The sequence below is a fragment of the Mandrillus leucophaeus genome, unplaced genomic scaffold, assembly GCF_000951045.1.
Source record: "Mandrillus leucophaeus isolate KB7577 unplaced genomic scaffold, Mleu.le_1.0 Scaffold86, whole genome shotgun sequence".
Taxonomy (NCBI): domain Eukaryota; kingdom Metazoa; phylum Chordata; class Mammalia; order Primates; family Cercopithecidae; genus Mandrillus; species Mandrillus leucophaeus.
The window spans coordinates 4,756,596-4,783,970 of record NW_012109363.1 but is presented as its reverse complement, the minus strand read 5'-3'; the positions used below and the strand labels follow the sequence as shown (position 1 = coordinate 4,783,970).

The 27,375-nt window shown below is 36.9% G+C and overlaps 1 protein-coding gene across 1 annotated transcript; it reads left to right on the top strand.

Moving 5' to 3' along the window:
• The first annotated feature begins 8 nt into the window (after positions 1–8).
• KCTD9 (potassium channel tetramerization domain containing 9) lies at positions 9–27,375 on the top strand. The gene is made up of 12 exons (XM_011968842.1): positions 9–272; positions 11,314–11,435; positions 13,240–13,283; positions 16,901–16,997; positions 17,612–17,670; positions 17,875–18,003; positions 20,637–20,704; positions 20,792–20,887; positions 21,613–21,762; positions 23,678–23,783; positions 24,495–24,628; positions 27,151–27,375. Exons 1-12 carry the CDS (start codon positions 225–227, stop codon positions 27,265–27,267), a joined length of 1,170 nt encoding a protein of 389 aa, XP_011824232.1. The 5' UTR covers positions 9–224; the 3' UTR covers positions 27,268–27,375.

The window sequence follows — 27,375 nt, the reverse complement described above, 5'->3', positions numbered from 1 at the left end:
CCAGGCAGGCTGAGGAGCCTAGGGGCGGGGTGGGAAGGAGGACCGGCCGAGCCCTGGGTGTGGGACAGAGTGCGTGTGTGTGGTGTGTTCCCAAGGGCAGGAAGGTGGCGAAGGGAGGCGAATCCGAGTGGGTGGAGGGAGGGGAAGGGCGGGAGGAGAAAAAGGTGGGAGGAGGACCAGGTGGGAGGGTGGCGGCTCACTCAGGACCCAGCGGGGGCAGCGCGATGAGGCGGGTGACCCTGTTCCTGAACGGCAGCCCCAAGAACGGAAAGGTAACGGGGGCGTGAGTGGGCGCGGCGGGCCGTGGGTCGGGGCGAGGGTGGACGGTGCGGACCCGGCTGGCGGGGCAGCCGTGAAGTTGGGCAGAGGGGCTGGGAGGTGGGCGTGCGCGGGCTGGGGGCGCCCGGGGACAGCACAGGGTCCCCGCGGCCTCCTCCCGACCCTCAGGACCCCTGTCCCCGAGCCTGCCCTTCGGCGCCTCAGCTACCTGGGGGCCGGCGCGGGTCGGGCCGGGGGCTCCGGGGCTCCCGGATGCGCGGTGCGGGGGGCGCGGGGACTGGGGAGCGGAGAGGGCCGCGGTCACCTGGGCGCCCGGGCGGTCGCGCCTCTTCCCGCCTGTCCCCGAGACCCCGCTCCCGCCTGCGGGAGGAGGCGCGCCGGCTCCCGTGCTGAGTAATGATCTGCTCGGAAAGTGGCGGCGAGCACCAGAGCCTGTGGAGCTGGGTCAGGGAGACAGAAGTAAACTGCCCGTGGATAAACAAAATCTTCTCCCATCCGAGGTCGAAGACAGGATTTTAAAAATGGGGGCATTTTCTTGTTGATTTTTGCCCTTCTCTCTGAGATGCCTCAAGCCCCCACTCCCCGACGCCGCCAAACTTCTCTGTACTCGTTTTATTATTTTGCCTTATTTTGATTCCCTAGAGGACGGGGACAGCAGACCCAAAAGGGATCGATTTGACAGTCGCCTTTGCTGTGTTAGGTAGGCCTTTGCGGAGGGTGTGGTGCTAAGTGTTCTTCCAGCGCTGGAGCAAGCCAAAACGAATTCTCTTCCTTCCCAGCCTTTTGCCCCACCCATGAAAGTTGTTCTGCTACTTTGGGAAATTTTGACTGTTCAAGGCAGACATTTACTGCGTTGCTAAATGACACCCAGAAGTAACTCAGCCTTTACGAGTCTAAGGTAAAGGTAAATGGGTTTCACTGTGTTAGTTGCCAAAATACTCTGATGCCTGCACATTCGGGAAACACTGTAAATTTTTAAATAGTGAAATTGTCCAGTGGCATTAAAAATGGCTTTCCCATTATTCAGTGTAGAGTAAACATGCCCTGAAAATTCGAACCAGAGTGTGGTTTGTTGGCTATAATTTTGTGTTCTTCTGGTCCTAGAGATTTAATACTCATTTTAAAACAGAATTGGTATAAATTCGAGTTCTCGAGTTATCATGAATGCTACCCCGAAAATATGCTCACGAAGTTTACATTTCTCATCCCTATTAACTTTTTGTAAACCTGTTCTGTAGTTAGCTGGTATTATCTAAAACGTATGTTGTTACTCTAAGAAAGATTTAGTATATCCAAAATTGGTAATATTTCTCAAAAACAAACTTCTGATTGACCTTTTTAATGTAGTATCTCTGCTGTGTTACTTATGGAAGACAAGTATTTAGACCTAGTCATAAATATTTTTGCTCTAAATCTCTCCCGAATCCACTCAATTTGGTTGTCAAAAATTAACTGAGTTGGTCTTTCCATATTGTTCACACGGATTTTTTTTAAACTATCTAGTTTTGACTAGAGTAGATTCTTGGATTTAAATTTTATTTACTTTAAAAATATTCTGCTAGAGAATCTCAGAAGATTGGGGAAAATGCATCTCAAATAATTAAATATGAATATGTTCATGTTACAACGATCATAAAAATCCAAACTGGAGAGTACTAGATAAAAAGAAACAAAGCCGTGATCTTCACTGCTCAGCTGATGAACATATTCTAAGATAACGTTGGCAGTGCTTTCTCTCCTTTCAGTTGATTAAAAAATTTTATAATTACTCTTATTTGACAAAAGAGCTACATAATACATAACAGCTTGCATTTTTATATATAAAGTGACTAATTGGATTGGCATGATCATGACATGAATGTTCATTAAGAATAAGCTAGGGAAAAGTGCTACTCAAATAGAACAGAATTTGATTTCCCATCCACCAGTTGGAATATCTGTACCACTTACTTTATCTCCTTTACCTCGCTTCTGCTTTTGTTTCCTGGTTAAAAGAATAATCTCTGTTTTTTTTCAAATAAGTTTCCCTCTTACAGTTTGTTTAGTGGTTACCAGACTGTGGGACTATAAAGCCTGGGGAAAGGTGTGGAGAGGCAGAGAATTCTTCCAAGGTGCTGTGTTACATGCTCACCACGAATTTTCTGTGTATTGAATAAATGTAACTAGTGGTGAATGTATTTGATGTTGGAGAGAGGGCTATGCATTCTCTGAACAGTGGTTTCCAGAGTGAGATGGCACACCATGGACGGTGTCCAAGATGATTTATTGGAGGTCAGGAAGAAATATACCTTTTGTTTGTATCTTACACTTAAAAATATAAAATAATATGGAAACGTGATTTTTCGGATCTGGAAAGACACAGGTGCCTCCAGTCATTGAACATGTCAGCTGGTCTCAGGTCTCCTGTAAGAAGGGAGGGCCTTCACATGTGAAAAGTTTAATTAATAGTGGCTTCTTCACTGATTGGTTGTCATTGACATTGTGCTATGGAAGCTTACAACTGCCACGTTAAGATTTATATCTAGTTTTAACTAAATTAACTCTCACCAAAATGCCAAGTGATCTTAAAGGATTACTTCAAAGAAACTGCAGCTTGAAGTCAATATGAATTATGCAAGCATAAGTAAACAATGAGGAAATGGCAGGAGCTGCCACTTCTCCTAGTATGTATAAACCATGAGACTAAAAAAAGAGTGGATCTCTTTGGGCCTGAGAAGTTGAAACAGTGCTGAGTTTTAAAGAAGACTAGTTGAAGTCCTATTTATTAATTGCTATTAATAATCAGCCTCTCCCTAAGTGTATGTTATTCTTTGAAATATTAGCCATTGATAGGATGAGTCATCCTAGTTAGCAAGATATTTAGAAATACTTTCTAGGACATGAAGACAAATGGCTTCAGATTTTTTTTCTTTTCTGATTTTATTTTTTGGTTTTTGTTTTTTACTTTTAGCTTTATATTTATTTATTTATTTATTTGATACAGCGGTTTGTTCTTCCACTCAGGCTGGAGTGCAGTGGCGTGATCTCAGCTCACTGCAACCTCCACCCTCCAGGTTAAAGCGATTCTCCTGACTCCGCCTCTTGCATAACTTGGGACTAATTTTTGTATTTTTGGTAGAGACAGGGTTTCACCATGTTGGCCAGGCTAGTCCTGAACTCTTGACCTTAGGTGATCCACCTGCCTTGGCCTCCCAAAGTGCTAGGATTACAGGCATGAGCCACCACACCCGGCTTATTTTGATGTTTAAAGTCAATCCTGTATTTGGCAGAATTTCACTAAATTTAATGATAAATATTTAGGAGATTCTTACTGGCTGATTCATAGTCTAAATCACTAAAAGTCCTCATCATTTGGGAAAACATGTACTTTCTAATAGTGGAATGTGGTTTGTAACTACATAAATATTCAGATGTTTGAGCACATGCCCAAAAGTGTGTTACCATTGGGGTGTGTGGTCAGAAACATTTGAAGGCCTTAGTTCTAATCACTGGAATCTTTAATTTAAATTTTGAGGGTTTTTTTGTTGTTTTTTAAAACTGCTCCAAAAGAGTCAGTTATGTTGTGCCTGTCATCCTTTTTCCATGTGCCTCAACATTTTCATTATTCTTTTTAATATTCCCTGTAAGAGTTGGCATTAAGGAAATTGAAATGGGGACTTGCGCATCTGAATGCAGTGTGCGGCTTCTGAGCAACTTAATGTCAGTGCAGAATTTCTGCATGTCTTGAACACAGAGTGCTTTTTTTACTTCAGAATATTCATTAATGAGCTGTGCAAGTCCTAGGCCTTTTGTATACTGATTAATTCATCATTCATTCATTCACTCAGTGAACACTTAGTAAATGCCTTCTGAGTACGTGGCATCATGCCAAACATGGCAAACAGGGTAGGAAATACTTTCATTCTGTACCGTGTTTTCATTCTTGGTCCAAGAAATAACTTTTTTTCAGGTTTTGGTGTTAGGTCAGAAACATGTTGTTGGGGGCAGGCACAATGACTCATGCCTGTAATCCCAGCACTGAGAGGCTGAGGTGGGAGGATTGCTGAAGTTCAGGAGATCAAGACGAACCTGGGCAACAGAGTGAGATCCCATCTCTAAAACAACAACAACAAGAAAGAATGAAAAAGAAATGTGTTGTTGGTAGTAAGTATGCCAGTTCGAATCCATGACGTTGTTAGAGTTGGAGGAAGGTGAAAATTTTATGTGAACCTCTGCCTCTGAAGTCTAAATATTAATAACAACCTAGTGAGAGCCCACTTTTTAAGCTTGAACATTTCTTAATATATTTGATACATAGTAAAGAATACAATAAAGAATGTACATAAAAATTAAGAGGAACATAATATAGAAAATATCTGTAAGTCTGCCAGACAACCTGAGAAGTAGCATGTTATCAATAACATAATGTGCTCATCCACTTTCCTGTACCTCTGTTTTGTTTTTCTCTTTGCTGTGTGTGTGTTTTTAAATCAATAGTTTTGTCACATATATATGCATAACTAAATTACCCTTTTTTTTTTTTTTTTTTAAGACAGGGTCTCGCACTGTTGCCCAGGCTAGAGTGCAGTGGCGTGATCTTGGCTCACTGCAACCTCTGACGGCCTGGGTTCAAGTGATTCTCCTGCCTCAGCCTCTTGAGTAGCTGGAATTACAGGAGCTTGCCAGCACTCACGGCTAATTTTTCTATTTTTAGTAGAGACGGGGTTTCACCATGTTGGTCAGGCTGGTCTCAGCTGACCTCCTCATCTGCCTGCCTCGGCCGCCCAAAGTGTTGGGATTACAGGCGTGAGCCACTGCGCCTAGCCATTTTTAAAAAATCAGCTTCGGGACATACTGTATCTCAAATTGATATTATACTGTATATAGTTTTTTGTGGAGACAATGTCTTCTATATTGCCCAGGCTGGTCTCAAACTCCTGACCTCAAGCAGTCCTCCGTCCTCAGTCTCCCAAGGTGCTGGGACTACAGGCATGAGCCACCATGCCAGGCCAGTCCTTGCTTTTTTCATTCAGTATAATTCTGTTCTAACCATAATATCTGACATAGTGATAATTTATTCATTTTTACTGCTTTATTAAAGTACACGCTATACAAATACTGTCAGTGGACATTAGGTTATTTTCTTTATATTTTGTTGTTAAATTAACAGTGCTGTCATTAATATTTCTATATATGTATCCTGGTGCACAGCAGCAAGCATTTTTCTAGGGAAGTAGTTCTCAAACTTTAGCATGCATCAGAGTCACTTGAAGGAGGAGGAGGATTTGAGAAAACCGCTGGACTTCATCCCCAAAGGTTAATATTCAGCAGGTCTGGGATGGGGTAGGAATGTGCATTTTTAATTTGCAGGTGAAATGTGATTCAGATGCTCTAGGTGACAGGATCACACATGTGAGAACCACCACTCTAAGGTATAGACACGTAGTTGTAATTATTGGGTGTTAAGTTATGTAAATATTCAGTTTTGTAAAATAATGCCAGATTTTTTTCAAAGTCATTGCAGTAATTTATATTCCCACCAGCATTGCATGAACCCTCCCCATTGGGCTACAACTACTCCAGCACTTGGTATTATCAACATTTTCCATTTTAAATATTTTCTTTTTTCACCTTAGAGTTAATTATCTCACCTTTTAAAGAATCAGCTCATGTAAATATTTAAAATGTATTTGACTAAAAGTATAGGTAGAGAAAATTGCGTTCTACATTTAGCTATTAATTGTGATTGGTGATTTTGTTAGGTAAATCAGCCTGCATAAATTCAACAAGTATTCCTTGTGTATTATGTAATAAATATTGTGGGTAAAGAAGAAAAAAATTTTATGTACGTGTGCAGGTTTTAATTTTTAAATTTAAATAATATAGGTTACAATTTGAAAACTGTGTTTAAAGGCAAATTAAAACTAGCCAGTCCTACTAGACATGGTGTCCTTTTACTTTCCAACTCATAGACAGCTTTCACTTGTCATGGGATCTGAAATTTAAAAAGAATTGACTCTGAGCAGTAGTATAATACAGTCATCATGAACTTTAATAGACATGCTTCTCAATTTACTCTGTAAAATGCTTCTGTTCTTAGGGCCTAAGTTATTAAAGTAGATAATGACAGTGACATGGAAACATCAGGCCCACATGGTGGAGACAACACATAGAAAGCAAATGATCTTTGTAAGCACTATCATTTTATGATTTCTTTGGCTCAGTATGAGGACAACAACAAACTTAGTATATACTCACTGGAGCTTATGCCCATGATACACAAGATTTTTATCGTTCCTCTTTCTCAACAGAGTTGTTATATAAAGAATACATGTGCCAATCTAACTTAATCTTTTCTATATGTATGACAAATTTATGCTGATACATATTTTAAAATCTGGTTTCTAATTAGTTTAAAATACAGAGATTTTGAATATGTGAATATTAGTATTACAGTATAACTCCTTTTTATTTGTTTGGTATTGTTAGTATGCTCGAATGACTAGTTGGAAAACAAATGTCAAGAATAGCCCTCCAAGTGAAAATAAGTATATTGGCCCAAATTAAGGGAAATTTTCAAATTTCTAGAACTATAAGATTCTTTGTATTAATTTTAATTCTATTTTCTCTCATTGACTACCCTTTGGTCATTTCACTTAAAGGAAATTGTTAACTGCCTGGTTGTAAACTGTTAAAATAATTTTATTTGTAGAACTAGTATCTGGAGCTATGGAGACCTTAAAATAAATTAAAACTTTCCCCCCTTATTACAAAAGTAATAAAGGTTCATTGTAACAAATTTGGAAAACAAACAAAATAAAACAAAAAACTCAGCTGGACGTGGTGGCTCAGGCCTGTAATCCCAGCACTTTGGGAGGCTGAGGTAGGTGGATCACGAGGTCAAGACATCGACATCCTCTTGGCCAACATGGTGAAACCCCATCTCTACTAAAAATGTAAAAATTAGCTGGGTGTGGTGGCATGGTTTTGCTATGTTGGCCAGGCTGGTCTTGAACTCCTGACCTCAGGTGATCCTACTACCTTGGCCTTCCAAAAAGTGCCAGCATTACAGGCATGAGCCACTGTGCCCAGATTGCTTTAGAATTGCATTTATACTGTGTATTTTTTTACCCTAATGACAGTGTGACTGTCTTAAATGAATATGACTGATTGTCACACAAAAAAGGCGTGTCCTAGTTCAACACTCAACTTTCAAGAAATACTATCAAAGACCTGCTATAAGCCAGGTAATGTACCATTTAGCTAGGTGGATCTTCAATTTGAACCTATGGTGGTTATTAGTAGAACAACTCAGGGATGTACTTCTTTAGTGCTGCTTATCAGCTTTACCAAGGGATAGTCACCTCTGTTCACAGAATTCATAGCAACTTTTTGCAAATTAATATTTTTACTGGACCTTTAGGATCCAGGCAGACAGCCAGATTAGAAAATACTTAGTGATGTGGTAAATTGTTTTTGATACTTTATTAAGATTGATTTAAGTGGCAATAAAATAAAAGTTGAATTCAGTTTATACCTAGACTGTGCTCCTTTAGTAGTTTTACAGCCTTCAAGGAGACACCTATTGTACTTTGACTGCCTTGAGAATAGTCCGTGCCAAATAGTATGTGTGATTTTTTTTCTCTCATCTGGTCACATTTGACTTCAGTGGGGAAGAAATGGAAGATGGCAACATCCTAACCCTCTGAATAAAACAACAAACAGGTCTTGAGTTGTATTTCATCAATTTGTTACTTTGGGTTCCTATGTCATGGGAAAGCCTAATAGAATTAAATAGTGGTTTTTTTTCCTTCTTTTTCATTTTATTCTGCTCTTTAGAATGGCACTGTCTGATAGAACTACTGAGATGATGGAAATCTGTGCTATTCAATATGGAAACCACTAGCCAGTGTGGCAGTTGAGCACTTGAAATGTGGCTAGTGTGACGGAACTGCATTTTAACTTTTAATTTTAATACGTTAAAATTTAAATAGACTCATGAAGCTTGTGGCTTCCACATTGGACAGCACAGCTTTAAAACATGGCGGGTGGCCTTTATTTTCATCGGAAGACAGCTAACCCACAGAAAAACCAAGTCAATCCTATAGAAGTAAACGACAATTCAAGTTAGTGTATTTTGAATAAGTCATATAAGATCTTAAGCTATAATATTATGTTAATCACACAAGGATAATACAGGCAGGTGCATTCAACTTGCATCTATTTTATGGTATGGATGAGAGAGCAGTGAAAGAGATACTGAGGAAGAAAGTTGATGTTAGGGCAAGGAAGGGATATCAGGCAAAAGAAAGCCATATTGAGATACAAGGGCCAGAGGTAAATAAGAGGGAAACGAAAGATTTAGAAAATTATTTGTATAATGGCAACTATGCCAAGAACATTGAATTGGGAAAGAGGTGCTTCTTACCCTCCTCTCAGTACCTTCTGACTGCAGAAGTTGTTTTGCATCTGCTTTGGTCAATCTCTTGCTCCTTTGCATGTTTGCTTCTCTCTTCTCTGTCTTTACTCTCTTCATGCTCTTTGCCTTAACACAACCCCAGCTTTGCCATGTGCAATGCCCTAGGTACTATATTTCTCTTACCTTTTTCCCAGGAATGTGTATAATGCAATTACAGAATTCCTCACTGTGTTGCAGAGGTGAACAATCATAGGAAATATGGGGGACATATTTTACTCAGGCTTTAATTATTTGTGGCAAGCCTGCTGTGTGTAGGACACTGCGCCTAGTGCTTTGCATTATTTTTTTATTGTGATAGAAGATAGAACAAAATTTATTATTTTAACCGTTTTTTAAATGTGTAATTCATTGACATTGTTTACATTCGTAATGTGTGTAACCATCACCACTGTTTATTTCCAGTACTTGGTCATCATCCCAAACAGAAATTGTACCCATTAAGAAATAACTCTCCATTCCCATCTATGCCTTGGTAACGTTTATTCTGCTTTCTATCTCTATGAATTTGCCTGTTTTGGGTACTTTCATGTGAGTGGTATCTTAGAATATTTATCCTTTTCTTATTGGCTTACTTCATTTAGCATACTGTCACAAAGGTTCAGCCATGTTGTAACGTGTCAGAATTCATGTCTCTTCTCTTCTTTCCTTTCATTTTCTTTTTTCTTTCCTTTCCTTTCCTTTTCCCTTTTTTTTTTCTTTTTCCTTTCCTTTCTCTTTTCCTTTTTTCTTTTCCATCCCATCATGTCCAGGCTGGAGTACAGTGGTGTGATCTTGGCTCACTGCAGCCTTGACTTGGCAGGCTCAGGTCATCCTCCCACCTTGGCCTCCCAAGCAGCTGAGACTACAGGGATGTGCCACCATCTTTGCTACTTTTTGTATTTTTTTTTTTGTAAAGACCATGTTTCACCATGTTGGCCAGGCGGGTCTCGAAGCGATCCACCTGCCTCAGCCTCTCAAGGTGCTGGGATTACAGATATCAGCCACTGTACCTGGCCTCATTGTTTCTTATTGCTGAATAATATTCAGTTGTATGTCTATACCATATTTATACAATTACCTGCTTATAGACAGTTGGGTTATGCATTATTTTTAATAATGTACTTGATTCCGCTTACATTTTTCTCGCCTTCAACACTTTCCAAAATGCCCCAGCACTCTTCTCTCTTTCATCCTTCTGATCCAAGAGAAAAAAGTTGGAATCTGAGTACTCTGCTTTTGAAAAACTGCACACTCTTTGTTATCAAGCAGATTTTTCTATGGCCTCCATTTACTTTATTTATTTAACTAGAAACTCTCCACTGTATTCCAGTCACTGGTGGACAGAGGACCAGCCTTAGTGCTCACTTCATATGGCATCTTGACATAATGATCTTGGGACATCCATGAGCTAGGTGATTGTGCTTCATGTTTAGCCCTTCAAGTACTTCTTTTTCTTTTTTTTGTGGGGGAGACAGAGGCTTGCTCGGTCACACAGGCTGGAGTGCAGTGGTGCAACCTTGGCTCACTGCAACCTCTGTCTCCCGGGTTCAAGCAATTCTCATGCCTCAGCCTCTGGAGTAGCTACAGGCATGTGCCACCGCACCTGACTGATTTTTGTATTTTAGTAAAGATAGGGTTTCTCCATTTTGGTCTGGCTGGTCAAACTCCAGTCCTTAAGTGCTCTGCCAGTCTCAGCCTTACAAAGTGCTGGGATTACAGGCTTGAACCACTGCGCCCGACCCTCTCCTACTTTTTATTCCTAACTTTCAGAGGTTATAACTGATAATGGTGCAACTGTACAACTCAGCCGCTGAGAACCCATAGTTACAGTTAGGACCAGGGCACAAAATTCACTTACATGTAGAGATTGTCAGCCCCCTTGCTTAAACAGTTACATGTATCTTACACATATATCAGAATGCTGGATTCACAGCAGGACAGATCAATTCCTTGTCACCCAGCTGTTTGCTGTATTCTTAATGTTAGATGCTAAAATCTGTCTTAGTTAATGAAGAATTAAATAAATGAGGTAGGAAGTTATATTTTCTATGGTAGTTTATGTAGATAATGATATAATAAACAGCACCAGTGGACTCCTATTCTAAGGGTGCACCATTCAGATAAATAAATAATAAAAGGACAACATAATAGGGACTTACTAGGTCTCAGTCTCTTCGCTAAGCTCTTATGCATGAATTCGTAATAACCTTCTGAAGTAGGTGCCACTATTTTCTTCATTTTTAGTTAAAGCAACAGAAGCATCAATAGGTTGACTCAAGTTGACAGCTAGAAAATGTCAGACTCTAGATTGAAGTGTAGGTCTATCTTACTTCACAACTGGAGTGCTATTTAACACACCTTAGGATTGTAGATTGTTTTGGTCAGAGATGATTTCTTATGTTCTAGTTTAGGATTCGACAATTTTAGGCACCAAGTGAATACATGAGTCATAGAAGAAAAGGGGGCACTGTCAAGAACCTCTTGAAGTCTCCTTTTATATGATACTCTTTTTAGCCCTGTTTTACTGTGATGGTTTGTAACTTGTTGGGATAACATTTATTAAATAAGTTGTTCATATTAATCTGGTGTATTTACAGGTGGTTGCTGTATATGGAACTTTATCTGATTTGCTTTCTGTGGCCAGCAGTAAACTCGGCATAAAAGCCACCAGTGTATATAATGGGAAAGGTGGACTGATTGATGATATTGCTTTGATCAGGTAACCTTCACCTTTTTATAAGCTGTCAACAGTGTGCCTCAACTTCTTGGTGCTATGCTGTTTCCCTTAAGCAGTAGTTTAATCACTGTTAAGAATACAGGATTTTGGCAAGTGATTACCTAGAATTTGCTCTTTGGAATTTAAATCATTTGGGCTTAAGCTGTATTGATCAGCCAGAAAACCCTTAGTATACATTTCAGTATACTGACAGTCTTTCTGCATAGTTCATATATGGCTATGAGGAATTTCTTCTTTGTGGTACTACAGAAGGATCTAATAAGACATGCAGTTTTTAACATTAGAAATCTAATTTATCTCTTCACTTTTATATGCACCTGCTTGTTAATCATTTCCTAAGAAATGCTTTGCATTTTATAAATATTACAAAGGCCAGATTTTGTGAAAACTTTATAAATATGATATAATTCTAATTAGAGGTATCACCAGTGATCCACCATAATTATAGACTTATTTGTTTGTTCTTTAAATATCCCAGGCAGATTCATCTCTTTAAAACAAGTGTGTAGTTCACCTTACTTCATCTTCACGAGGTCAGAGAATTTTGGAGCAGGAAGATGCTTAACAAAGAAGATGGTAAAGGGAACACAAATTAAGTGTTGACTATGCCAGTTATGTTATAATTGCTTTGCCTGAGTTATACCATTTGATTGGCAAAGCATGAGTTTTTTTATCAATGATGTGAAGATAATGATGCTTTAAGTTACAATAATACACAAAGTCTCTGTGTAAATCCAGATCAAAATGACCTTTCAATATAGTATACTGCTTTTGCAGTGAATCAGTTCTAGACCCTTCATTTTACAGACGAGGAAACAAATTACCTGTGAAGCTGAGGACTCACTCAGGTCATACAGCTAGTTGGGTTTTGTTAATGAAAAAAAAAACCAGATTTTTATACTAATCTGAAAACAGTAAATTGGCATGGCGAACAAGTAGGAAATACTATATACTACATTTTAAATCCAAATAAATTAGGATAATTTCGAGTTTTTCAATATGTGTCTCCCAGCTTCTTTCAGTTTCTAAGGAAAACTGAGTCACATTGTTGGATGATGGTCCTCATCAGCCTAACTTTCTCCTTAACAAGCACAAACTCTGCTTCTTAGAAAAATTTAATGTGTCCTGTGATGTCCTATAGGAAATAAAAACTTCTACAATGGAAGGTTATAACTGAAGCCTTCTGAGCTATAAAATATCTGCTTATTCGTTTTGGGTTCACAATACGGTATCTGGTGTAATGGGTTGAGGAAGAGGATGTACACTGATTGTCTAGAACTGTGGGTTATGTGCAACCATTTACATTTGGGTGTATGGTGGATCTGTAGTGGGTAAACACTGACGACAGAGTTACTTCCAGCTATATTTTTCCTAGATTTAATATGACAGTTTATTTCATCTCCAAAGCACACAACAGCTAATGATTTAGGGGTAAAAAAAATGTAAAGAAAAAAAGAGGAGTTAGCTGTGGCTTTAATCTATCCTTTGAGCATAATTATTCATTCTCAGTTGATAAGAAAGCTGAACTCACATAATTTGTGTAGTGGGATTTTCCCCCCCATTTCAAAAGTACTTTCATGTGCAAGATCTTATTTTTGAATTTAAATTCAAAGACAGTTAAGTTCAGGGAGCTAAACAAAGCATTGGAAACTTAGCTTCTTTGCAGTCTAGATTGATAGCAAAACCTATTGTCTATATAATTCTAAGGAATAATTCCTATAAGCAACAGATAATTAATGTGATTTTTAGATTTTGATGGTGGCTTTTTAAATTTTGATTTCCCCAGGGATGATGATGTTTTGTTTGTTTGTGAAGGAGAGCCATTTATTGGTAAGTGACTTTAAAAGCCAATTTTATCTGCCAAAAAAAAAAAAAAAAGATGGAATGGCAATTACTTTAAATGGGGCTATTAAGCTTAAACATCAAAAATGATCTTATGGCTGTATTCAGATCTTCACACTTTTTGATTCTACATTGGGTGTATGTGTTAAATTTTTTACTATATGATCGTAGTTTATTATGGATGCTTCATCTTTTACATGCCTTTAAAATGCTTTCGAGGTGTACATATTCATTAACTATAACATAGTAAGGTAGTTTTGATTTTAGAAACAATTGTTTCAAAATTTTTTCTTTGGTAGTAAATGTCAAAATTTTTCTACATGTTGTATTACATATTTGTGAGTAAATATTGCTTGCATAAGTAGTGTTTGACAGTATTTCACAGTGATCAGATCAGTCAAAAAATAACTTGGTATCAACCACAAACATGGGTGTGCACACACACTACCCTTTGATTTGGAAGAAAGCTTATAGTTGTATATCTCAAAAGAAAAGGCCAAAAGTAAGATAAAGTATTTGATTTATTTAGATCCATACAGTCAACACTCTGAATATTTAAGTATTTTTTAAAGCATCATACTAATTGTATTTGGTGAGTGGAAGTAGTTCTCAGGATTGATGCACAGGCAATTGTCAACTTGGAAGTAAGTGCATACTCTTGTCTGTCTGTCTCTACCTTAAAACTGTGAGTAAGAACTTTTCCTCATCTTCTTTTATCCATTGGCCTAACAGTGATTGGCAGGCAACGATCACTTAATTGGTCCACTGCATACAAACACAATAAAAAATGATAAATTAAGGGGTTTTTTTTATTGTTAACTGATGGATTTTAAAATATTTGGTATATTTTCATGCTCTGCATTTATTGGTGTTCAGATTGTCTTAATTTTTGGCCACTGGAAATCTCTTCAGGTCTTTTTAACAAGCCCTGTTGGATTTTATAGCTTTCTTATTATCTGGAATAACAGGTGTTCATCTTAAAGCCTTTTCCTGTCTCAGACCTGGATCAACATTTTTCCAACAAGCCTTGATTTTTTTTAGTGGGAAGTGTCTTTCCAAGACAAATCTGGGTGCTTGGGAGGCTCTTTGCTATTGGGTTTATCATTATTGCTATGCTTTTTGGTGGACAGAACTGAAAATATATAGGTAGAGATAAAATTTGTATATATGTTATAGGATAGAAAGTTTACATATCATATATAACACAATATGGATAGATGAAATAACTCATGGGTTCATACTAATACTTAAAGTTTATATTAAGGATTATAAGGTTTTTACTTTTCCTCTTCTGTTCTTACATCTGTGTCTCCTTTTTCTATATCAATAATACTGACTTTCAGGGACACAGGGACTAATAGAATTATAATGTCACATAATTACTCATTTACTATACCCCATACAGAACACATCTAAAAATGTCAGCATAACAAACCCAATACTTTCAGTACCAATATAATTACTAAAAACAGTTAAATGTTTTTCATATGCTAAATCCTTTCTCCCCTTACTTAAAAATAATTGTATTGTTTCTGCATTGTCAGAACATACAGCCATTGTATACCATACTGTCTCCCTTTATACTCTCATTTAGTTTTACTTCTTCAAGCGTACATTTACCTCCATCCTTTTGTTATGTTTCCAGTGGTTATCTGAAACTTGTTCTCTAGTAGATTTCTCTCCAAGAAACTATGAGAACAATAGTCTCTGACATCTTCCAGTGGCAAGATGTCATTGCCATCCGCCATCTTTATATGATTTTGGTATAAAATTATATGTCAACGCTTATTATAAACTTTAGTATGTGTAATTTGTTCTGTGTTAATTATACCTCAGTGAAGCTATTGAAAAATCCTTGGTTCACATCATTTTTCTTTGAATATCTTAAATACGTTACTGCATTTTATTCTGGCTTGAGGTGTTGGTCTCAAAAAATCTGATCTTTCTTATGTGATTATTTTTCATAGATCACCCAAAGGATATTTCTCTTTCTTTAAAGTACAGTAATTTTAGTAGAATATTTTTTGGTGTTCTGAGTTGTTCTGAATTGGTTTTCTCAGGATATGATGGATCGTTTCAATATATAGTTTCAAGTGTATGTATTTTAAAATTTCAGTACAGTTTTCTTGAAGTTTACATTTTTATTTTGTTCACTTTGATTTGATTTCCTTCTTTCAGGACTCTATTGTATGTATGGTGGATCTTTTACACTTGTCTTTTACATTTGAAACTTTCTTTTCTTTTCTTTGTATTTTATTTATTTATTTTTTTTGAGACAGGGCCTCACTTCATCACTCAGGCTGTAATGCAGTGGTGTGATCTTGGCTCACTGCAGCTTCAACCTCCTGGGTTCAAGTGATTCTCCTGCCTCAGCCCCCAACCAGTAGCTGGGACTGCAGATGTGTGCCACCATGCTCGGATAATTTTTTTGTATTTTTTGTAGAGATGGGATTTTGGGGTTTTGCCCTGTTGCCCAGGCTGGTCTCGAACTCCTGAGCTCAAGCAATCCACCTGCCTCGGCCTCCCAAAGGATTACAGTTATGAGCCACCATGTGTGGCCGTTTCTTTTTAATTTTTCAAGCTATTCTCTTTTTCACCTTTTCTTTCCCTTAAGTCACTGTCATTGTGTTTAATCACTCTTGTATTTCTTTTGCTTTAGTCTTTATTTTAAAAATCGTTTTTCTTTTATTTCTAATTCTCTTGGGAGTTCTTGCTACACGTTTCTGAATTTGTAAATCCTGGTTTATATTGTTATTTTATACCTTGTATAAACTTATTTTAGCATGTTTTGGAATATTAGATTATAATTTTGATCTATTTTGTGGGTATTTCTGGCATGTTTTCATTATAAGGACATTATTATTATTATTTTAACACTTTTGTATTACATTTGATCAATCCTTTTGTATTGCTTATTTTTATGTGAGTTTAGTTTTTCTTAACTTGAAAAGAGGGCTGACAGGACAGTTTTTCTAATTTCATGGCTCTAGAGTTCCCTTTTCTGTTGTTTTTGTGAAGTGTTAAAAACATACAGAACTCATTTTCTGATATATTCTGGTCTATTAGACCTCTTAACTTTTGTTTGGAGTCCTTTTTTTTTTAGTCTCTGTTGTCTTTGTTGCATTCAGCTTGGATTATTTTCCCAGCATGTTATCAGTGTGGGGCTTTGTCCATAGAAGAGAGTTTTGACCATTTGGTTTTGAGAGTTTATTTTCAGCCCTATCAGATCTTACTCCAAAGTACTTGCATCACTCACTTTTGGGGTCATCTCAATCTGTTGTTCTCAGCTGAACTTATTAAGCAATGAAGTCAGTATCTATGGATGGCTTTCACATTCATGGGTTCATCATATACCCTGTTGCATCTCTCTGCTTTTTCTTTCACAGGCGCTGAAAGCATGCTGCTCTTATAGCTGTTGGTATTGGTGGGACTACCTTATCACCTAGTGTTGTTTTAGATGCAGTCTGTGGGTTTGGGTATTGCTGTCCTAGTAGCTCTGGTATGCTTTTATTATGTGTGTATTCAGTTTTAAAAATTATGCCATTACCGTCTTCCCAGAATCCCCAATCTTAATATTTGTATTATTTTCTACATGTCATCTCTAGATCCTCAGACAGATTCTAAGCCTCCTGAGGGATTGTTAGGATTCCACACAGACTGGCTGACATTAAATGTTGGAGGGCGGTACTTTACAACTACACGGTAGGTGTATGTGTATGTGCGTTAGAGAGAAAGAGAATGCAAAAGGAGCACTGTGTACCGTTTGTTCTTCAATTTGCTGATTCCCTAAAAAGATACTCAAATGCTGCTTAAATATACTGTGTGATCTGAAACCATTTTTTATAAGTTTTTTTGAAGAACAAAGTAAAAACATGGTTCATTCCTGAGAAAGCATAAAAGGCATCACTTCAGTGTTTTAGAACATGCTTTTTAGATATTGAGTAATAGACACACAATATAAGTAAAAATTAACAGTACTGAAATTTGTAGAGGCTACAACTGCTTTTATTAAAGGGCAGAAAAATGTAAGTTTGGAAGATCAAGAATATTATTATGTAATAGTTTGCTAACAGGATAGACAGAGAAGTATTTAAAGCAAAGGAAACTAAAAAATGTTTAAATCAAAGGAAGTACCCGATTAGAAGGGATCTGATAAATGGCAACTTACTGCACGTTTTTGTTTCCCAGCGTTACTCCTACCAGGTTGTAGCATGCATCTTTTTGAGAGAGCAGCTGGGATCGAGTATACTCTTGACTTAAATATGTTTGTTTATAAAGACAAATGGAGAAATCAATTTTTTTCCCTGAATTCTTAGGAGCACTTTAGTGAATAAAGAACCTGACAGTATGCTGGCCCACATGTTTAAGGACAAAGGTGAGTGTAATACGTTGGTTTCGCATTTCGTCTTACCTGTTTTGTATCTGTGCTGCCTTTATAACTCCCGACTTTCTGTACTTACTAATTATGTCAGTTTTTAAGAGTAAAAACTTACTGATATATTAAGCAATTTTTTCCTCATACATTTCTGACTTTATTTTTTGTTTATGGGGTACTTTCTTTATTATAATGGTAACACAGGTGTCTGGGGAAATAAGCAAGATCATAGAGGAGCTTTCTTAATTGACCGAAGTCCTGAGTACTTTGAACCCATTTTGAACTACTTGCGTCATGGACAGCTCATTGTAAATGATGGCATTAATTTATTGGGTGAGTTTATGTAGACTTTCAATATAATTATGTAACTACTCACATTTTTGTAAGTTTAAGATTTTAACTTTGTTTCACTCAGTGACAGTATATTTCCATAAAGTAAAAGTATTTTTTTTTCTATTTTTTAAACTAGATGTTTTCTCATGTATATGAGTGTATATAGGTGTAGAAATAGATTTAGGCACGGACAGGTGGTCCTTCAGGTAGGTAGTCTTTGTACATATAGGTAAATATCTAAGCCATACACATCAACTTTATATTCTAAACTGATATAGATTCTATATGACAAGTGACTTTAAACGATTTTGTTGTTTCCTTTTTTAAAAATTGAATTATGAATGTAACTTGGCTCCAAGTTCTGGATATTCTCCACATTATGTGAGAACTAGAGTAGTCAAGAGGGCAAATCATGACTTGCAATCATAATTCTCAATTAGAGATTTGATTCTACAATTTGCTAACTTAGGGAGACTAACTTGGGGAGAATTTCTCTGAGTCATATTGGAAAAATGAGTGTTGAAAGCACCCTCAACCCTATCTACATCACAAGATTTTTGTGAAGGTTAATGGAGGTGATGTAGACAAAAGCCCTTGTAAAACACTGGTTGCGCATTTGGATGCTAATAGGCCTCTAAGTGACTGAAGTTGGTGTGGTGTCAGTACTTGAGGAGTGGTAGGCAGTTGGTGATCTTGAGGTCACATGCCTGCCAGCTTCAGCAGATCGTTGCCATGTGCAATGTGGACAGATGTAGAGTGCCAGAACCTTGGTTTTTGAAGAAACCTGGGTATCTAAAATTTTATGTGACGTGTTTTTATTTTGAAAACATTACATGCTGAATACATCAGAATCAGCCTGAGGACTGCTAGCTTACAGTTTCTGTAGTGAAATACAAAACACCCACTAACTTCTAGTGTTGCCATAACAAACTTTATATTCCCTTTAACATGTACCTATTGCAAAAAAAAAAAAAAAAGACATTATTTGACTCTTTTAGCTAGTTCTATAACTTTGTAACTAAATTCTTGTTGCTTTCTATTTCTCCCATTGTAATTTTTCTTCAGATTATTGATAGCATTTTGTATCCTACTTGCCTAGAAAATAACATCAGAAATATATTTATCCATGCTCTGTCACATATCTGCAAACCAAGCTATTACCAAGATTTGCTAGTTTTTTCTTTTTCATGTTTCTCAACTATTTCTTTTATTTGTGCAAGTGTTCAAAAAGCTGAGCTCTCTGCTGGATTCATTTTATAAAGCATTGTTTTTAATTAGTACAGTTTCCATCCAAACTCTTTATATTGCCTACAGATTGCCCAAGTAATTATATGCTTTAAAACAATCTACAGTAATTTTACTAACACCAAAAAGTAGTGAGTGGCAGAGCTGGGATTCAAATCCAGATTTTGATTTTTTTTTTTTTTTTGAGAGAGTCTCACTCTGTTACCCAAGCTGGAGTGCAATGACGTGATCTCCGCTCACTGCAAACTGTGCCTTCTGGGTTCAAGTGATTCTCCTGCCTCAGCTTCCCGAGTAGCTGGGATTATAGGCACACACCACAATGCCCAGCTAATATTTGTTTTTGTTTTTGTTTTTGTTTTTTTTCTTAGTAGAGACAGGGTTTCACCATGTGTTGGCCAGGCTGGTCTCGAACTCCTGACCTCAAGTGATCCCCCCGCCTCAGCCTCCGAAAGTGCTGGGATTACAGGTGTTGAGCCACCGTGCCCGGCCTGTCTTTTGTATTTCTGAGGCTTCTCTGGATGTTTTAAAGATTTATTTCTAAACCTAGAATTAGAAACGTATCCTGGCTGCATTCCCTAAGAGTTCTGCTTTACTCAGATCTTGGCAAATTGAGAGCGTGGCCCACAAGAACCTCTTTTGTAATATGTTGGGTTTCCACCGGGGATATATATCCGACCAGAATGGCATAATCTTTGGATGCCTCTTGAAGGGGAAATGTGGACCCTGTATGCCAGAGTGGTAGCCGGATGCTGTACCTTGGATGACCTTTGTTTTACAATTGTATTATCGTCCATAGAGTTTGGTTTTCACAGAAAAGATTGTATTATTCTTCCCAAATAACGGCTTGTGGTTTTCTGTATCTACTTACCTTATTAGCTTGTGTTTGAAGGGAGGGATTATGTCTGATACTTTCTTTGTAATTCCAGAGTTCTAAGTAGTTTTTTACCAAGTCAACAGCCAACTGATTGAGGTCTTCTCATTTGAAAGATAATGGAACCCAAATGTATTCCCACACATTCTGATGATGTTTATTAACAGATTAGAATAAGTAAACATACCAAGTCATGTAAAGGATGTACATTGTTTTTTACCAAGTTAAAGTAAATGATAAATGAAACCTCTTTTAGTATTTACCAATATTTTTAAAATTTATTCTCCTATAAGATTTCTGAATTATACTTTTTTGTACTTTTTAAACTTTTATTCATTTCCATCATTTTCTGATTCATTATGTCAAAGATACTTGTGGCAAACATGTTCAGATCTGCTCCATTTAAAAAGTCAATTAAATGTTAAAATTATGTTAACTAATCGTATTTTACTAAATTTAAAATGACTGTAATACATTCACTAAATTAGTTGTTTCAGAATCATTTTTGTTCTGATAGGTGTGTTAGAAGAAGCAAGGTTTTTTGGTATTGACTCATTGATTGAACACCTGGAAGTGGCAATAAAGGTAAGCCTGTTTTTACATTAGCCACTGTTATATATATTGTAGCTATCTCCCAAAAGACTCCACTAATTTCTTAATATCTTTTTCAAGAATTCTCAGCCACCGGAGGATCATTCACCAATATCCCGAAAGGAATTTGTCCGATTTTTGCTAGCAACTCCAACCAAGTCAGAACTGCGATGCCAGGTAATTAACATGAATTTTACATGAATTACATGAATTATTTCTATCAGCAAAATAAAATTTTACATTCTTCTAGTGTTTTGGGGTTATTTTGCTTTATTTTTCTTTTATGTGCAAGATCTAATTTAATTATGGGTCATAGCATTGATTTAGTTCTGAAATGGTTAACCAAAAAGAGATGCAATAATAGCCTTTTTAAATTGCCTAATTATACCTCATGCAGCAGTTTATGAATAATGCATGGAAATTGCAGCAGTTTTTTAAAAGTAATTATTTGTACATTTGCAATATATGGTCCGATCAGTGGCAGGTACTTTACTTATGTGTACTGTAGCATTTCAGATTTTAAAGACCACAGTATTCATTTTTGCCTGATAAACTGTTTTGAATTATTGAATTAATAAAATAATTTAAATATAATTAGGTTTAAATACTTATTAGCAGGTATAGGACTAACAGGGATACCTCTTTAGAAACTTCTACACATAAATGAATTATAGCCAGGCTATATTCTAATGTATATGTTGATAGAGTTTCTTTTATGAGGAACCTATTTAAGGACACTTCTTTCATGTATCTAAGTCCATTTTGATCATGTTTTGTAATAAACTCCAAGTAACTGAACTGCCAATTGCTTCTAAAAAATACTTGGTGGTTAGCTATAGTAAGTAAATTTAATACAAACAGACGATTTAATTATGGTGACAATTTGTGCTTTTTTATTTCAGGGTTTGAACTTCAGTGGTGCTGATCTTTCTCGTTTGGACCTTCGATACATTAACTTCAAAATGGCCAATTTAAGCCGCTGCAATCTTGCACATGCAAATCTTTGCTGTGCAAATCTTGAACGAGCTGATCTTTCTGGATCAGTGCTTGACGTAAGTATCATTTTAGGCTACAAGAGAAAAGTAAATGTTTAGTCTATTGAACAGTCTCAAAGAGCCTTTGAGACAGGAATTAAAACTGTCTTTTATGGGAGCTTTTACTTGAAAACAGATAATTTATTATGTTGATATAAGACTAAAGGGTCTGAAAGTGAAATGAATTTGGTTTTACAGGTTTGATATCCTTTATTAAACATAGACCTGTAAGGTTTAGCAACTAAAAAGAAATTAAATCTTGGAATTAGTTCCTGATCTCCTCAATATTCTGTACTTTGTCAGGACTCGTATTTTCAGCAAATTATAAAGGTAAAACTGAAAGGAACCTTGAAATCTATTCAACCTCATTTCTGGAATGGGAAAATGTTACTGCTCAAGAATTATTTGATAGATATTTTGAAATAAATATGGTATGCATCAGTTTGTGGAAGTTAACATCTCAGTGGCTTTTTCCCTCTCTCTCTGTATATGTGTATATTTATATGTATGTATATGTATGTATTCATGACAGTTACCTGTGTTTATTTGAAGTTAGAGGGTAGATGCAGACCAACAATGAAATCTATTAATTTTTAACAACTTTTAAGTTCCTTACCTCCAAGGCCCATGTCTGTATGTCTTTTGAATTAATACCATCTTGCTTTTGGTAGTCATTTATTGAATTATTGTAATTTGGGTTTTACTCATTAGCTGCAGCTTATTTCTCCATGAAGCCGTGTATCTGAGCTAGTAACAAAATCTACCAAATATGCATTTTAGTTACTTTCACTGTTCTTATTCTGTCTTATCATGAAGGGTCAGGTTAGTAACAAAACAGGAAAAAGACTAGCATCAAAAAAAAGTTTGAAGGACCTAGTCTTTAAATAGTGGAATGTCGAGAGGCATCTTTGTGTGTGTTAAGCCCTAAAAAAAAGTTTGTCAAAAACTCTTTGAGATAAATGAACATAATTGAAAACTCTTGGCTGGATGAGGTGGGTCAAGCCTGTAAACCGAGCACTTTGGGAGGCAGAGGAAGGTAGATCACTTGAGGTCAAGACCAGCCTAGCCAACATGGTGAAAACCCGTCTCTACTAAAAATGCAAAAATTAGCCAGGCGTGGTGGTGCATGCCTGTAATCCAAGCTACTCAGGAGGCTGAGGCACGAGAATCACCTGAACTTGGGAGGCAGAGGTTGCAGTGAGCTGAGATAGCACCACCGCACTCCATCCTGGGTGACGGAGTGAGGCTTTGTCTCAAACAAAACAAAACAAAACAAAACAGCCTTAAAACATATCTTTTTTACCATTTTACTCTCTGCCTTGCATTATGCATTGTGATGTGCCTGCTCAGGGTTGCTAATGTTTAGCCATGGTTGGTGCAGAAAGACCCAAAAAGCATCTTGTTAGTGTTTTGTAGCTAAATAATGCCTTTAAATGTTGGCATTCGTATTCTGACCTCTGACTTGAAGGCAGTAGTAGCATCTTAGAATATCAGTAATTTCACTTAGAACATTAAGATTCCCATAGTAATAAGAAAATCCATACCCCTAACAAGTGTATGCCTTCCTTACCCATACATTTTGACTATTTCATTGTCATGCATAGGTGTGTTTATAAAAATAGAGATAGAGACGTCATAGTTCTGACTCTCCCAACTTCTTTATCTACACCATTATGTTTCATGTAAAATGAGCATGCTATTGTTAATTTGCATTTATTTTTTTAAAAACAGTTCTTTAAAAAAAAATTTCTTTCAAATGTTCCCATTTCTTACTGCGTTTAATTAGAAAAGCCTTTATTGTAAACAGAAAATAATTGATTATGAGTGTGTTGAGTTGAGCCTTTTCCCCTTTTCTATTTTTTCTTTTACTGTTTGAGCTAATTTGAACAAAATTATGAACCTTACCACCAGGAATTTTCTCTTTTCTTTGCAGTGTGCAAATCTCCAGGGAGTCAAGATGCTCTGTTCTAATGCAGAAGGAGCATCCCTGAAACTGTGTAATTTTGAGGATCCTTCTGGTCTTAAAGCCAATTTAGAAGGTGAGATCCTTTCTGTAAATACCTATTCTATGGAGGAAGCAGACTGTAAAGGAAAAAGCCCTGGAAAATAATTGTTAAGGGTGAAACAGGATAGCTGTAGGGAATAGGTTTCTTCTGTCATCATATTTGGAGAACTTCCAAAGCGGTAAGATACCTCCATTTGGTTTCAGTCAAATGCTAATCAAAACAGAGGACTCAGAAAAAATAAAGCCTCAAATATTTAATAAAGTTTTAATTGGAAAATTAAATATCAACATCTTAAACTTTCAAATGGAATAAAATATTCTTACACTGACCAAAAGGAAAAATTTCTTTTGCATAAAGCCAGGGAGTTTATAAAAATCATTTTAAGATTTAATTTATTGTTTCTTAATTTGTTACTGTTTTATCTGTGACTGATCACTTTGTTTACTTGTATATTTAGGAGACTACTTAACCTTCATTATCATAAACCTGTAGAGGCATATTATGAAAGTGCTAACCATCATAAGACAGAACTAAATTTCTTCCCTCAAAAGTATCAATGAAAGCATTCTTTCATCAGTGAACTGTTTATATATGTAAGTTCGTTGAGAGACAAGATTTTAGATTCATTCCCCAAAGTCAAAAGAGACTGTCATTATTGACCTCCATTAAGTCATCTTGCAGTTTTGTTGAAGATAGATAACTATATTTTTAAGTTAAACTACTCCCAGAATGTGTTCACTGTAGGTGCTAATCTGAAAGGTGTGGATATGGAAGGAAGTCAGATGACAGGAATTAACCTGAGAGTGGCTACCTTAAAAAATGCAAAGTTGAAGAACTGTAACCTCAGAGGAGCAACTCTGGCAGGAACTGATTTAGAGGTGAGTTCACCAACATTTTAAGAGTTTTTATTACGCTAGACTTACTAAGCATCTCATGCAAAATGTATTGAAATCAAAACAAAGTAGTTGGTTGGTAAAACTGGATTGGAAGACTCATCTGGCATTCAGACTAAGTTGATTTCATTTCTCTCCTTTTCCTTAAGTTTTTCTCAAGTAAATAAGTTTGATAGATGCATTATCTAATGTTTGTATTTTCCATAAAATTTAATTCCGAACAGAACTAAATGGGCTAGATTACTTCTTAAACTACTTGAGAAATTTAAATGATATCCAGGTTTGAAATCAGGTTCAGGAAGTCTATTTAAAATTGGAACCATATGTTTTTTGGTTTATCAGCCTGAGATTATAATTTTGCCTAGTCATCTTTTTCAAAGAATTGTATTTGTATGTCTTCTTAATTTGCCAGTTTAGCTAGCAGACTCGATAGCTGTTGATAGGTCTACATCAGCACCATCCAATAGCACTTTGTGCAGGAGGGACATGTTCTATGTCGGTGCTCTTCAGTATAGTAGCTACTAGCCATATATAGCTGTTGAGCACTTGAGATGTGGCTAGTGCAGATGAGAAATTGATTTTTAAATTTTATTTAATTTTAATTCATTTAAATTTAAGTAGCCACATGTGGCTGGTAGCTATGAAATCTGGTATAAATTGGATAGCAGAGAACAGTATGTCAAAATTTAGCTTGCTGTTTTTTTTCTTAATATTTTTGCCTAGATCTCTTGATAGCTCTCAGTAGCAGAGTAGCAGACCCCTTTCAACTTCAAGGCAAAAAGAATTGGCCTAAGATTATAATCCTATCACAAACACAATTATTTATTATTTATTACATCACTTTCACCGAAGATTATATTATTTTCCTTGGTTTTATGTACTCGGAGTGGCTTAGCAGCAAAAGCCTCCCTCTGTCTAACTGATTGCAAAGACTGATCAGGTTGACTATTGAGGGGTGAGCTGCTGACATTTGTTCTCCTAAGAGGTTACATTTAGTCACCCTTCTCTCTAACCATTGTCCCGTATCATATCCAGGGACTTAACTGGAATCTCTATCTTACCGCTCCGTGATCTCAAGAGAAATTAAGAAACAGCTTCAAATTGCAGTGGTTACACTATTTTGTACATCTGTCAAAACTCATTGTATTACATACATACCTTTGGGGGCTTTAAAAAGAAAGGCAGTTCCTTGGTATAAAAATACTAGGGCTAGGGAATGGAAAAATGTATTACACAATTTGATTAAGTAAAATCTTTTCAGATTAAAAGAAAAATAGTCTTCCCCCCATCTCATTCCTTTTGTTGTTACTGTTCTTAGATCATAGTAAAGTTGGTTTGATAATATTTATTACCTTGGGGCCAGGCGCAGTAGCTCATGCCTGTAATCCCAGCACTTTGGGAGGCCAAGGTGGGTGAATCACTTGAGGTCAGGAGTTTGAGACCAGCCTGGCCAACATGGTGAAACCCCGTCTCTAGTAAAAATACAAAAAATTAGCTGAGTGTGGTGGTGAGTGCCTGTAATCCCAGCTAGTCGGGAGGCTGAGGCAGGAGACTCACTTGAATCCTGGAGTTGGAGGTTGCCCTGAGCCGAGATTGCACTCTGGCCTGGGCAACAAGAGCAAAACTCCGTTTTTTTTGTTTGTTTGTTTGTTTGTTTGTGTGTATATATATTTATTTATTTATTATGTTGCAATCCATTTTGTATTTTAAATCAATGGTCCCCAACCTTTTTGGCACCAGGGACTGGTTTTGTGGAAGACAATATTTTCACAGACCAGGGTCAGGGGTGGTTTTGGGATGATTCAAGTGCGTTACATTTATTGTGTACTTTATTTCTACTAGTATTACATTGTAATATATAATGAAATAATTATATAACTCACCATAATGTAGAATCAGTGGGGTCCCTGAGTTTGTTTCCTTGCAAGTAGACATTCGCATCTGGGGATGTTGGAGACAGTGAGAGATCATCAGGCATTAGATTCTCATAAGGAGTACACAACCTGGATTCCTCACATGTGCAGTTCACAATAGGTTTCACTCTCCTATGCGAATCTAATGCCCTTGCTGATCTGACAGAGATGGAGCTCAGGCTGTAACTTGAGCCATACAGGGAGTGGCTGTAAATACAGATGAAGCTTCATCTACTGGTGACCTCCTGCTGTGTGGCCTGATTCTTAACAGGCCATGGACCAGTATCAGTCTGTGGCCCAGGAGTTGGGGACCCCTGTTTTCAATGTCTCATTTTAAAATATGCAAGAAAAAGGGACATGCTTCCTCTTTAACCTTTGTTTATACATATACAGCCTGAACATTAACTAGAGGTAACAAATACAGATAGAATATCATCTTAATTTAGGGTGGTGTATCATCGGTTTTCCGGAAATTAAATGAGTTTTATTGTATAGGAACATTTTCCTAATCTGCCCCAGAAATCATTTTGAGCAGAAACAGATAAGGCCTGAAATCTCCACATGAATTATGTGAATATTGTTTTCATCTTGCAGAATTGTGATCTGTCTGGGTGTGATCTTCAAGAAGCCAACCTGAGAGGGTCCAACGTGAAGGGAGCTATATTTGAAGAGATGCTGACACCACTACACATGTCACAAAGTGTCAGATGAGAATTTTAGGGGCTGGAGGAAGATATACAAGATGAAAATGTTTTCCTTATCACTTTTCTTTCTCCACCCACTCAGTTGTCTAGAAGAAATAACACTGTAAGGAAATTT